Source organism: Ammospiza nelsoni, chromosome 14 (assembly GCF_027579445.1).
Source record: "Ammospiza nelsoni isolate bAmmNel1 chromosome 14, bAmmNel1.pri, whole genome shotgun sequence".
NCBI lineage: Eukaryota > Metazoa > Chordata > Aves > Passeriformes > Passerellidae > Ammospiza > Ammospiza nelsoni.
Genome location: NC_080646.1, coordinates 8,455,329 through 8,469,379, shown reverse-complemented (window position 1 = coordinate 8,469,379; position 14,051 = coordinate 8,455,329). Strand labels below are relative to the sequence as shown.

Below are 14,051 nucleotides of genomic sequence, written 5' to 3'. Positions count from 1 at the left end.
AAGCCAGAAGAAAACTTCCATGGTTTCAAGTCATTCAGCTGGCACTTACCTGGCCTATCTCTGTTTATATTTTACAGCTTTTCCACCAGGCTACCTCAGGGTTGCCTCAAGGAAGGAAAGGGAAGGTCTACGGCAAATAAATGCCACATCTTGTGGATTCTTAATCATTAACATCTGGAATTTACTTTTTATTAGCTATCTGCAGCCTGTATTCTCTAAAAGTAGAAGTCCCACTATTTACCCTCTGTCTTCATTGACAAGCAATTAGATTAAGAAAAATGTTCCAATCCTGCTTTTTTCAGAGGTTTGCACTTCAAATTAATCAACTGGATATGGGACTAAATGGAAAGAATGCAAATAGAAGACAAAACCTTTAGCAAAGCCCCGGAAAGCTCAAAAACATATTGAAATAAATGACTTTTGGTTGGTTTTGTTGGGGGTTTTTAATGCTTTAACAGGGTTTTTCTGAGCTCACTGGACAACATTCTTTTATCAGCAGCTTTCTACTACCACACCCAGGGCAGAAACCGCAGAGCTGGTGTAGAGTGTGCAATCTGAATAGCATTCTACTGGGTATCCAACAGCTGTATACTGGACCCTTTGATATTAACCTGTATTTGTTTGTCTTAGCCTTGAGACTGTCTTATTCTGGCCTGATTTTTCCCACCCTGATGAATGAATTTATCTTCCCAAGGAAATAAAGCTCTGACATAGATACTGGCAATTGACCAAAAATTGCAAAACCCACCCTCCCTCCCTCCCTCTTCTGTTATGCACCAGCCTGGTTCTGATACTGTCAGCAAAAAAGAAGTGTCAAGCTTTCAGGTTTTAAGAAAACAAAAAAAGAGTTTATTTGGAATCACAGTTACCTTTTTAATTAAGAGATTTCTAAGTCCAAACTAACAATAGTAAAACAAATGGCAGTGATCTATTACCCTGAAACCCTGATTAAGCAAACAGTAATTTTGTAATAATATATAAAGCAGAGAGATTGCTGGTGGGAAAATCCTGAACTGTCTTAATACAGAGCACACAAACAAACCAGCACAAAAAATTTCAAAGCTAATGATTGAACTTTACTTTCTTATATTCTTCGGAAATAAAAACCACCTGGTGCAAAGCTTAACTGTTTACTTCAGTCTTTTATTGCATGATGGGAATAACAGCCCCAATCACACTGCTACTGTACTGAACAAAAATACATGCAAGAAGGCATTGCCTGCTAAGGAAACAACACACTATTTTCATAGATTGGACATAGACTGAGTGAGCAGGAACTTTAATTTCTAACTGCATTTTTTCCTGCTGTCTTTCTGTATGACCTTAAGCAAGCCATGCAGGTCCCTGATCCAGCAAATCACTCTCTGCACATGCCCAGCAGTGAGTGGTGACAGTGGAGTCCCCAGCAGCCGAGTTCAGGGACACAGAGACAGCCTGATCTCCCTCGCAGTGAACACGGGCAGGACCAGGTCATTAACTGCAATGGTTATTAGCCAGCCCTGCTGAGAGCCAGGCAACCACTGCAGGGATTCCCTGCAGAGGATGTCTGACAGCCCATTATCCAGCAGCTCTCTGTCACTGTCCCTTGGACAGATGAGTGGAATCAATCATTTGGGCACCGCTGACAAACACCATATGTGTTCTCACTGCTCCTGCGCCGCTGATGCCATCAGGCAGCAGTGCAGGGAGCTGAACCAGCCCAAAGCTGGAGTCCTGTGCAAAAGGAATCAGGGCCTCAGCCCTCCCAGCAATGCCAGCACCAAGGCAGCAGGAAGGTGGGGAGGAGGGCAGGCAGGAGAGAAGAGCTGGCTCCTGGTGACAGACCCTGCCAGGAGGATGCAGCTGCAGCATCACATCCCCAGCCAAGCAGGGGCACAGGAGATGTTCTGGATGTGGTGACCTGTTTAAAGCATTGAACTCTCACAGCCTGTAAATCAACACCTTGAATTTAAAAAGGCTGCTGTTTGCACTCAGTCTGTGCAAGGAACTGGAGCCACACTTGGCCATGGGGCTGTGATAGTCCCTGTTGAAGGGGGGATGGTGAGAAACAGCTCAGGAGGACGAATATCTGACACCATCTCCAACACTTCTGCAGAGACCATAACCTCAGTTTCACAATCTGTTCTAGGGACACAGCATTTCATTGTTTTTCCCCCAGAGGCTCTGTCTGTGCATGCCATGCCTGAACAAACAGTTGGCTATACAAATTACTTAGAAGTCCCTTCATATCCACATTTCACAGCTGAAAATACATCTCAGCATCCAATGCAAGATGGATCAACACAACTTGGTTGAGCTATTGGCTGTTGCTGGAAAATCTGGAGCCACTTAGATCAACTGAGCCTCAGCAATAGGTTAAACATCCTGTGCTGGGTGTTCTGGTGCAGCAGGAAAGGCACTGAAAAGCCAGCAATAAGGAGACAGCTTGGGGAAAGCCCTACTAATGCATGGCCCAGACCAAGCTGAAACAGCAAGCTCTGCAATGGAATAAATGTCACTGATTCAGCTGATGTAAATGTGGCCCATGGTAAAAATGAATCTAAACCAGTAACTCCTCCTGTATGTTGTATTTCTTTTGTTACTTCCCTGTACATTTCAATTTCTAACAGAGAAAAAGGGCCAAATTACATGTTGATCTAAAGTGCTGTAACTCCATTTAGGTACATGAAAAAGCAAATCATCTATGCTAGCAGAGAACTCAGTTATAAACAATCCAGCACCACAGAGGGATGTAACTACTTCCAAATCAACAGCCCATCTTGGAAGGTAAATAATTTTGGTTACCACTTAACACAGGGAAATCAACACAGGCATCTCCAAAACACTTCACTCTGTGCAGCAAAAAACCAAATATATAACTAGAAGATTTATTTCTGAAAATACTGTCAACCCCTCCTTCCATTTATTATGCAGCTTAACCAATTGATAACTGACCAACAAATTGTTTTGTATCTTGCCACTTATTCTCCTGCATAAAAATAAAATAAGATAAAAACTACTTCTGTGGACAAAATAATAAAGTGTGGAACAAAAGGAGCAGGACACAGTACCTGTTGGAAGCTCTCTCGCAAATGGCTTTGGTCTTCAGGATGGCAGAATTCTAAAATATCTTTCCCCAGAAGATCCTAGAATAAAACATAAAGTTATGTAAAATCACACAGAAGTTCAAGACTGGAAGAGACCTATAAAAAAACCCAAAATACAACAGAAATCCACATGTAGACCTACAAGTCATTTTTGCAAACACAAGATCTATCACATTGAACGAGATTACTCAGTTAATCAGGAATGAACCATATAAACAAGGTTTGTAGGCATAATGCCCCATGTTTTTACACAAAAGTTGAAGTTATTTTCTAATACCTGTGAAATGGTGTCTTGAAAAGACTGACATCTGCTACTACAGCTCATTTTATGGCATTAATTTTTGTAAAAACACTTCTTATAAAGCAATTTAAAATAAAAAAATATGAATAAGCAAATGAACAAGGAACTACTTTTGCCTCTGAATTGCAACTGCTGGGAGTTATCTGAGGAAGAGCTGTGGTTCAGTTACTATTCTACTCAGTTCTGTACTAGCCTCCTGTTCAGAGGAGCAGATGTAGCCTGAAGGAAAATAGATGCTGTAAATTATGTTTGCTTACTGTTCAAGAGACTGGCAGAATCAAAGGTCTACAGGACTAAAACTCTCTCCAAGCACTGTTAACTTTCTGTCACAGAAATGTCTTCATTGGAAAGCTGTGCAAGGTTCAGAGCACTCTGCTGTTAGAATTTTAATCAGATCTAAAGGTATAAACAGATACCCCACGCAGAGGGATGGACAGCAAAGGAAAACAAACAGCGTTCAGTGCCCGATGTATGAATTACCAGCTACAAATACTTCATGTTTTCACATGGCATTTTCTGCATTAGCTCCACCCATTCTCCACAATCCCAGTGGCCACAGACCTGGGGCTGGTAGCCAATGACACTGATGCACCTTGGGTCCACAAAGGTGATGACTCCATCGGAGTTGTGCCGGGACAGGAACTCCGTGGGGACCGACATGCCGTTCATGTCCATGCACACAGGAGAGCTGGTCACCTAGGGCAAGAGAGCCACACCAGTCACCCAGAGCCATGTCTGACACACAGCTAAAGGACAGAATGTGCTGGCACACTGCTAGCAGCTGAAGGAAGTAAAATAAAACAACAGCGCCGATAAACGGCAGAACATTATTCCGGTTTGCAGGGCAAATATCTCACCCCATGGCATCTACTGAGGATTAACAGCACAGCAGAGGAACAAACACACCAGAGGTTCCCAGGAAGGGGGATATACTGAGGATGAAAGTCCAGCTGGACTCATCTCACTTTGCAGCACATCAGGCATCGTGGATCCTATCTCTGTCAACCAAGAATGAATGACTTGCAGAGGACAGTGCAGTCCACTTATCTTAGGATAGGAAACCAACCCATTACCTAACCTTTCAGGTGACATGAATCTCACCTGAAACACCTACAGAATCTGAACCAAGTTCTCCAGAGGCTGAGGTAGGGGATATTAGACCAGGAAGTGGCTGCTCATAATGAAAAACACAGTTCTCTGAATACTTCTCAAATCTCACCAGAGGGAACTGTGTGTTTTCAGCTCTCTGCCTGAAATCTGTGCTATCAGGCCACTTCATATCCATTCAATTTTTCAATCTGAAATCTGTGCCATCAGGCCACTTCATATCCATTCTTTCCCACTGAAGGTGTAAAGGAGACCACTGATTTTTTTACATCTTCCAGAGCCATCTCTGCCAACAATGCAAAATGAGCAAAATCTCCTTTTTTTTTGCTAACTCAGAGCTGATTAGCCAGCTCACCATATGCAAGATTTCAACTTGCTGCTAGAGAACAAGAGTTTTTAATTTGTGCACCCTGACTCCTTTCTGACTTAACCCACCACAGAGCTTCCTCCTGCCTGCCCTCACATACCACAATGGCTCCTCTAACGTAACAGACATCCTGACATTACTTGGAAATAATTTCTCTTTGGAAGTTGTAACACATGAATCCCCATAACGTTCTTCTTTCCATTAGTGGAATATATTACTCTTAATTATGAAAGCATTATAAACCTGAAACCCATGCTGCAGTACTTGTGTAGCTCTGCCATGGCCATGGAGAGCCACTCTGCAGATGTGCTAACATCTGCAGGCTGTTCACCTCAGGTAAGATGGGTCTGGCCCCTGTGAAAAGGTCATTCCACCTTGTCAGGAGGAGTGATCCCCTCCTAGCAGATGGCAGGGAGTGCAGGGGATCATGCAAGAGGCTCAGATATGATCACCCATGGCAGGATTCCCAGACCAGGAAGATAAAAACTGTCCTCCCTGCTGTGGGGAAAGAGATTCACCATGGTTGCTTTAGCTCAGAGCTCTGAACTCTGCTCAGAAATGTACTACAACAATTGCAACCACCTGCACAAAAAGGAAGGAAAATTTTATTTTCCCAGTTCCTTCAGCTCACATCTCATCTGAATGCATAACACAATACACGCTGAGAATAAAGCTATGATTTCTGGAGTGCCTCTTGACTGCTTTATCTTCACCATTTTCAGGATAGCTCCTGCAATCACAGTTTTTCAAGCAGTTGATTAGTCAGAGAGTGAATGACTGGAAAAATGGCAGGGAGCATATCACTGGCTCTGGGGTCACTTTAACCCAGCACCTGCAGCACCTGCACTGCCACATTTCTCACCACCTCCAGCACCCCAGCCCTACACACACTGAAGAGTGGCAGGTCTGTGCACACTCATCTTCAGGAGCATCTCTGCTGCTGTTACTGGACTAAGTACACATATCCAGCCCCAAAATTAGTTTCATTTTGCCCTGCTGGTAGAAGTCACTGACTGCACAGACATCAAGACACTTTATAAACTGGAGGCATGTTAAAAGTTACAATCTAGTAGGAAAACACTTCATAACCACATCAGAACAATGATCATGGATGGTTTCAGAAATAGTTTGTATATAGAAAGACTGGCATTACCTGAAGCCTTCCTATTGCCACGAGGCAGTATTTACTACCTTGTCCCACATCAGCATCTTCTTCTGGTATAGTCATTCCTGGAGTAAACAATGACAAATACTGTTATAATTAGGAAATTGGGATAAACAGAGATGCTGCTGTCCTGGCTCTGTACTTTCGTAGATGCTCTAAATCTTACAAAATAACCTCATTTTCTTCTCTATGATTCAGTCACTATTTCTGGGTTCAGATCAGACAATGCTTCTCAGTTGTTCTCAATGCTACATACCTCACATGTATACACAGAACCCACAGCAGCAATTTTGGCTGCTGAAGACAAAGCAGATACTAAAATTCCATTATACATCAAGATGGACAGTAACATTTCCATGAGTGCTGCTCCACTAGCACGTTATGGAACCACGGCGTCACTTAACATGGTCGGTGAAGGCACACTATGTTCAGTTTTCTTTGTGAATAATATTTTATAATGAGCCTTAAAAACAAGGCACAGTCTAAATTAATCACTAATTCTGTGCTCATACTGAACAGCTGGTTTTACTTTTTTCTATAATGGACTAAACCTGCGTGGTTACGTTGAAAGACTGAAAAAAATGCGGATGCTTTGCTAACACTGCTCTGTAACAGGAGTAACTACTATAAACACAGGAACAGCTTCCAAACATACATGTGTACTATTTTCCATCTGAGTGTTACACAAATAGGAACATTTAGATTAGCACTGTTTACTTGCTTGCTGGCTAAGCCTTGAGCTAAGGCTATTTCCCAACTCCAGCACTGAGATACCAAGTTCGTATAAAACTCTTGAAAAACGTCTTCCAGGAGTGACACCACTGACCTATTTTAAGTGATCTGTAAACTCTTTCACAAGGATTTTCAAGGAATTCAGTCATAACAGGCAGTGAATCATTTAAGAGGCACTTCAAAGCATTAACAAAATTAATTGCAAAGCAGCTACCATTTCAGAAACAACTTTATTTTGGAAATGTATAATCCCCAGTGTAAGCCAATCTTTGGACAGTCCAGATGATGACAGCACACCACTTTCGTAAATGACACCTCTGAAAAAGGACTAAAAATGCTGCTAAGTGAACTGGAGTAATCTCTGAGGATGTTATCTTGTATCCAAACAGTTGAATCTTATCTGACAATCAGTATCCAAACAGCATTTTACAGGTATTTTTTGGTCTTCACTGAACTATACAATAAAATAAAATACACCAAGTATGAAAGAAAATAGCCCCATACTTTTGTATAATGTACTGAAACTTGTTCTGCAATGATTTCACAATCTGGGGTGCACAACGTTATTTGCAGCCCCCTACTGATAACTAGAATTTTATCAAAGGGAGCTTTAAAAAAGAGCAGCATTATTATCTCATCTAACAAGTGCTGTTTTAAGGACATAACTCTAAGCATTCCAGTTGGATAACCTTAACCAAAAGATCCCTTTCAAATTGTGTTTTTCATTTGAGAAGGACACATTTAAAATATATTCCCTTGACCTCAAAAGCTTTTTCCAATCATTTCCTTAGTGGCAGAGAGTATTGTAAAGGACAGCAAAGATACAGCTGGACAGCTTCCACTTTGCATAATCTTTTTTTTTCTCTGTAGCTTTCAACAGTGATTACCATTTTAGGAACTTGGTCCATACTTGCTACTGCTCAAATAAAATCAAAGTAACATCAACAACCTCCAAAATTAAACCTAGCTAAGAAACATTATTTCTGATGTCACCCTGTTGACAAAGGGAGGCTGTTGTTCTAATTTTCATCTTTTTTTTTTCCCCTTTTGCCCAAGATGGATTATATTTGGTCTGTATAGCAAAATGGAAAATGTCTTACTTGGGTTATGCCACAAGACCCTCTATGAATAAAAATCAATCTGCCTGGAATTAATCAATACATGACCCAGTGGATTATCAACCCCTTCCCAAAGTGCCTAGAGAAAAAATATGATAAAAAGATTTTCAGCTTCTCTGCAATACAGGTGCTATTACTGGCAGCATTCCACAGAGAGAAATTATTTTCTTTATTCTTCAGTTGATATTTTCAAAGATTCGGCTCTGGGTGTCTTTATTTGTAGATGAGATTTACTTTTGCTTTAGCACATTTCCTATTGAACACACTCCATTATGGACAGGTAAATGAAGATGTGCACTGCACTTTCTACCACTTTGTCCAGCTCTTAACCCAATGCAATATTGCTCCTTAGCAGCACCAAGTACCATCATTATCTCTAAAAAATGTTGTAAGAGCTTGGAGGAAAGCAGCCACGAAACTGACCTTTAGGGGGCATCAACAAAATAAACATCCTTCAATTATTCACATTCTTTATGTGTAATCCTGGGAGAGGGTTTATTTCTCAACACCAAATATACACCCCTCTAAAATAATAAATACAGTGCTGTGCTTGCCTGAGTTCACATCAACAACTGGCACAGCTAGGCTGCAAGTGAGCATCACAAATAGAATGCAATCAGACGTTATATTTAATTTCCAAGTGCTCTTTATACTAGCAAACAGTTTCCCACAGCACAACACTGTGTGTTGGTGTGGACAGAAAGAACTTTTTAGTTTCCCCAATGAGCTTCCAGTTGGCTCTAAAAACAGAAAAGCATATTCTGCTTTCTTCTGCATATTCATTTTCTGCTCTCTTTCTCTACCCTTCTGCCCCACATCTTCTGTGAGACACAGAACAGCGTTGGTGCGTTTATGGTTTTATTTCATTACACTAAAAAAGAACTTATTTATAATTCTTTAAAAAGATGGAATTTAAGTGTCCAGTGGTCGCTAGCAATCCCCTGATAATGTGTGTCTCCATTAGATTACTTTTGATAGTTACTTGCCAGGGAAGGAACTACACTGTGTGACTTTATGTCTCACAGAAAACAATGGAAAAAGGCTTTCACAAAAAAGGCTGTGGACAGCATACTAAGGATAAAAATCTCGTGAAAAGTCCCAATAAAAAATAAATTAACCACTCTTTAGAAAAATAAATAAAGCCTTAAAAAATGACAGCACTGCAAGGAATATTCAAGCAACTATTTTGTTTTGTATTGGAAGAGGGAGTACTTTGCACAAATGTTCAGATTCTGGCCAAAACTTTAAAATAACCTAACAGCTTTGGCATGCTGTGGTTAAGATGTTACCGTAAGTCTGACTTGGAAGACTAAAATGTTTCTTTTTTAACTAAAGAGAAAAAAAAAGATTTCAACATTATCTGAATTTAACATTATTCTGTGACTCTTTATTTGAAGTTTCAAAATATGTATCTTTCTCTTTGCTTCATTATGTGCTTTTGTGCAAGATGCTGGCTTTGATTTCCAGAAAACTACCAAATTCCTGACAGACTTTATCTTCTCTCTCTACCAAATCTTATGCCACAAAAAGAAAGCAAAACAAACCTATTAGGAAAATATCATATGGACCAGAGAAGACTCATTTCCTTCCAGGAATGAGGTATATAGAGGGGAAAAAAATAGAAAATTAAATATTGCTTAAGTTGAAAACAGGAAAAAAAAACCAGGAGAAGGTCAGCACTTCTCAGTTTTATGACTGGTTATGAACTTGAAGCACTGTCTAGGCTGAGGATCACAAGTTCCATCTGAGCAGCTTTGCTGGGAACAGAGGGACAAAGGCTGGGATTGCTGCTCAGCCAGCCTCAAACCAGGGGTCCTTTTACCACATTCCAAATAACCCAACCCACACTCTCATTATTTAGCCAAACATACACCATGACTGGCTGGAACCTCCATCTGAGACATCTGACTGCTTTTTCCTTTGACTTCCACACCAAGTTTACACCTCATTGCTCGAGGCCAGCATATGGGGATACAAGTGTGTAGGTATCACATGCCTGGTTTTAAACTTGATCTTAATTTTACCTGTCTTTCAGGTGGAGAAAAATGAACAGACCCTTAACACACAGCCTGAACTGAGGCCGTTTTGTCTCCCCTTTCTCAGTGAAGAAGGGGCTGAAGACAGTCTGCCAGTACATGAGCCTTGCTGCTCCACACAAATGAGAAAAACCACAAAGGCAGGCTGGATGTGCCAGTGCTGTCATGTTGAACACAGACCTGAGCCATAACACAACAAACCCAGCCCTTGAATTACACCACCAGCTGTCTGTAGCTTATTCATTTTCACCTGTTTGAAGTACTCAGATTACTCCAGATTTGCAGACTCCTCCCTGCAGCAGCACTGTCAAATAGTCTATCCCACCAATAATGACCACAAAGCAGTTCTTCTCCTGATGCTTCTGTATCAACACTGATTTATTCAGTGTGGGACCAAAAAAACTGAACATTGGCCACAGACAATGCAATTCAACCCAGAAAGAGAAAATACCAAGTACTAAACAAATGAGACTAAGTACAGATGAAAGGTATTTGATAATATTGTGAAATATTATCTTTGTACTGTATATTAGCTTATATTACTGTATATGCAGTGTGGCATGTGCACATATATATATAAGCCACACTGTATGCTTTGAAAGAAAAAGAACTGGAGTTTATACCAGTGTCCACTTGGCAACGGAAAAATAAATGAAAATTATCTTTTTGATCACTGAATGTTTAAACAGTTGTGATTTAGCACAAGCCCATTTATTCCCAAGAATCCAGAGACCATGCAGGGCTTGCTGATTTCAACAAAGTAATTTTATTACAGGGTAGAGAAGCCTTGGCAAACTCCATTACTGCTGTAGTTATCTCATTTGCTTTGCAGATTATGGTGGGATTACCACTGGAAATGAGAACAAATGCAGTGTTGTTGTCACTTATTTACTCAAACATACAGGCGAACAATTCAGCCTATGGATCTTCCCATCAACTTTGAAAGTCAATGGATACATGACAATCACCAACACAAAGTGGGGAAGAACAGGAAGGCAAATAAACACTCATGAAAAAGGCCCTGATTCAATTCTGTGTTCCCTGGAAAAGGCACCCAGACATGACTAATAGAAGTAACAATTTGGATGGTAACATAAAAGACCAATGAAATTCCACATAAGGCTGTCAAAATCAAAAACATCCCTAAGGATTAGTTAGGAGGCATTAACATTATGGAGGAGCACTGGGATATCATAAGGAGCACCATGTGATTTTGTGGAGTGGAGTAATAGAAATGGGATGAAATCCAACATTACTAAATGCATAAGCATGCACTTGGGGAACAGTAAGAGTCATAAGCTAAACCAACAGAAATAGGATGGAACTTGATATTACTAATTGAAATATCACACAATTCAAAGCAAGGTTTGAAGTTGACAAGTGAGAAAAAGGCAACCTGGAAGACATAAAAATTTGTATCAGATGTCTTAGGATGCCTGCAGGATGCACCACACAAAAGAGAAGGATGCTGAGTCCTACACTGCCAGGCAAGACAGGAAATATTGTTTGTGTTATCCATCTAGTGATGGATACAATCTCATCTGAAATAAGAATGTGTAGTGCCAGTGACCTACATTTTGAGAAGTGAAGTGAAAATATGAACAACTGCAGAGAAAAGCCACAAGGGTAAAGAGAATGCATTCTGAGAATGGAAAGCAGAGGTGGCCTGGATTGTCTTTGCAAAGTCTAGGCTGCCAGGATATAGCCTCCTTCTGGAAACAGACCAGAACACTGGAGAGACACAGAGGCACTGGGCATGAAAACTCCCATTTGACCTCTAGTGAAATAAAAACTTCTCATGAAGCAATAAGCAGCACAGTTTTGGAAGAGTCGAGATGGGAAAAAGACCTCACTACTGCCAACTGGGATTTGCAATATGATTGATACCTGGCCATTGGTATGAAGATCCTTTTAATCCCAAGCTGCTGTCCTGCAGAACTGGTGGCTGAAGGGCACACACTGCCAACATCAGGATCTAGTGCTGACATGAGTTCATGCATCTGTAGTTCTGTATTAGCAACATACACCCCTGAAGAGTCAGATCTCTTTAAACATCCCATAACATGAGGCAAGATTCTCATTCAGGCTAAACAAAATCGTATTTGACCTACATCTTCTTGAGTAGACACCCCGTATATCAAGGTTGAATTCAACTGCATTTAGAATTACCAATAGAAAACTAAATCTTTTTGTAGAAGAAAACAAAACAGAAAAAACCATCAATTTTCAGAGCACTCTACAGACACTGTGCTCTCATACTTTTGAGAGAGAAGCAAAATTGACTCCTATTAAGTCCTATACAAGAGGGGCAGTTTTCCTCTGCTTCCGAAACCACATTTCAGCAAAAAACAACAAGAAGTTCACATCTGCACGCGGCTGTCTGCACACATTTGGTACAAACCACCTCTTAGGACTCATAATCCCCGGATCAATGTGATTTATGGCCATGGTGTACAGCCACAAAAGGGCAGGACAGCTCCTGGTTTGATTCTCTGACTCATGCCAGCAGGCACTGTCACATCACAAACAACCTCTTCAACTCCTGCAAACGCCAAGGTCAGGTAACCCCACTCATCATGAGGTCTGGATGAGCTCCACTGTCTCCTCTTGGAATTTTTCAAAGGTAAATATTCCCATAGGTAATACTGAGTTTCAGCAGGTAAATGTTTTTCTCCGTAGATCAAAGCGGTATGCCAAGACTTGATTCCCAGAAAAACAGCCTCAAAACAGAATTTATCACAAATACTGAACATTCCCAAGTAACACCATTACTGAGAACTTCCATGTGTCTGAGGTGAAATTACACATTTTCATACGAAGGTGCTGGCAATTCAGTACTTAAGTATAAAAGCAGTAACTGCTGTTTTCTAGAGGTACACAATCCTGTGCATCCACCTTCTTAAAACGAGACCATTTTTATATTGGTTTATCAACATAAGTTGAAAACTTTTGGCTCCAGTTTGTGGAATCCTGCATTACTGGCAATTCCTACAGGTCCTCTGTGACAACAAAATTGAGAAGGGTGTCACAGGGAAAACAGGGATGCCCTGAGTGAGTACAACACCTGATTTATTCTTATTGAAAGCTGCTCAAGGTGAGCTTTAATCAGCCACCCCACTAAAACTCTCCCTGTTTTTCTAGCAGCAAGGAACCCTGAGCCAGGTTTTCAGCTCTCCTAGGGACAGTGTGGTGCACACAGTCCTCCACAAGGGATACAAACCTGCTGGTGGCCAAGCCTTGATATAGCCAGTGCAATGGACAACAGCATATTGTGCTTCACCTTCTTTCACTGGGCCCAGGCCATTCCTGAATGAGCAAGAAACACAAAAACATCACATTGACATGCAGAACAGCTTTATGCTTTCAAACTATGGCTACTAATTATTTACCAGTATTTGTAAGTTATGCTGGAAACACCCAAGAATCAACCTAGGGTTCTGTACTGCCAGCTCTGTTATGCTGCTATTCAAGCTGTACCTGTTTTCTGTAATATTTCTCTGAGAAATTGAGAAATTTCTCTGAGAAGATTGATTCAGAGCTGGAGCTGGTGTTAGGCAAAGAATCTGAGTGACACATGCAAGAGATTTTGTTTGCAAAAGGATCCAGTGTGTGCAGGTAACACTCCTGGAGTGGGCATTAATTCAGTGCAAATGAGAGGGCTTAGGGCAACTACAGCTGCTTTGTGGTAAATTCAGTAATAGTACCTGTATCTTTTTCTCATGGTGGTTATTCTGTTCAGAGGTAAATGATCCAGAGGAGCATTTCCACACCTAAAAGTAAATTGATATTTTAAAGAGCTCAAAAATGAATATAAATACACACGATAAAAAGACATTTTGAGATCCTTACTACATATATAAGAAGACAATAATAGATGTTCCTGGCAAAAAGTTGCATATTCATGTTTATGTAGGACATGCTGCTTATGTAGGCTGAGCTTTTTAGATGTGCTATAAAAATCTTCTTTATTTTAGCAAAATGAAAGAGACTAGAAAAAGACTCCCTTCCACACTCCCCCAGGATAAAGACTATTTGAAACTGATATCTCAAGGGTGGCTAAAGAATAGACACACTTCAAAATGCCATGAAACAGGGGTGAAAACTAGAGAAAAATATGTCAGGCCTCAAATATCCACACA

General features: G+C 40.7%; 1 protein-coding gene across 6 annotated transcripts in view; it reads right to left on the bottom strand.

Annotated features, from left to right (window-relative positions):
- ARNT2 (aryl hydrocarbon receptor nuclear translocator 2) overlaps nucleotides 1-14,051 on the bottom strand; it is a 96,499-nt gene that overhangs the window by 25,560 nt on the left and 56,888 nt on the right. For all 6 annotated transcript variants that reach the window (XR_009419408.1, XR_009419409.1, XM_059482056.1 and 3 more), the window contains 5 exons: nucleotides 13,617-13,682; nucleotides 13,133-13,218; nucleotides 6,015-6,091; nucleotides 3,949-4,083; nucleotides 3,051-3,125 (listed from right to left, as the gene is read on the bottom strand). Coding sequence is in view for 4 of the 6 variants with exons in the window: in XM_059482056.1 (XP_059338039.1) it covers nucleotides 3,051-3,125; nucleotides 3,949-4,083; nucleotides 6,015-6,091; nucleotides 13,133-13,218; nucleotides 13,617-13,682 (439 nt within the window). In the remaining 2 variants the exon portion in view is untranslated. The remainder of the gene's footprint in view (nucleotides 1-3,050; nucleotides 3,126-3,948; nucleotides 4,084-6,014; nucleotides 6,092-13,132; nucleotides 13,219-13,616; nucleotides 13,683-14,051) is intronic.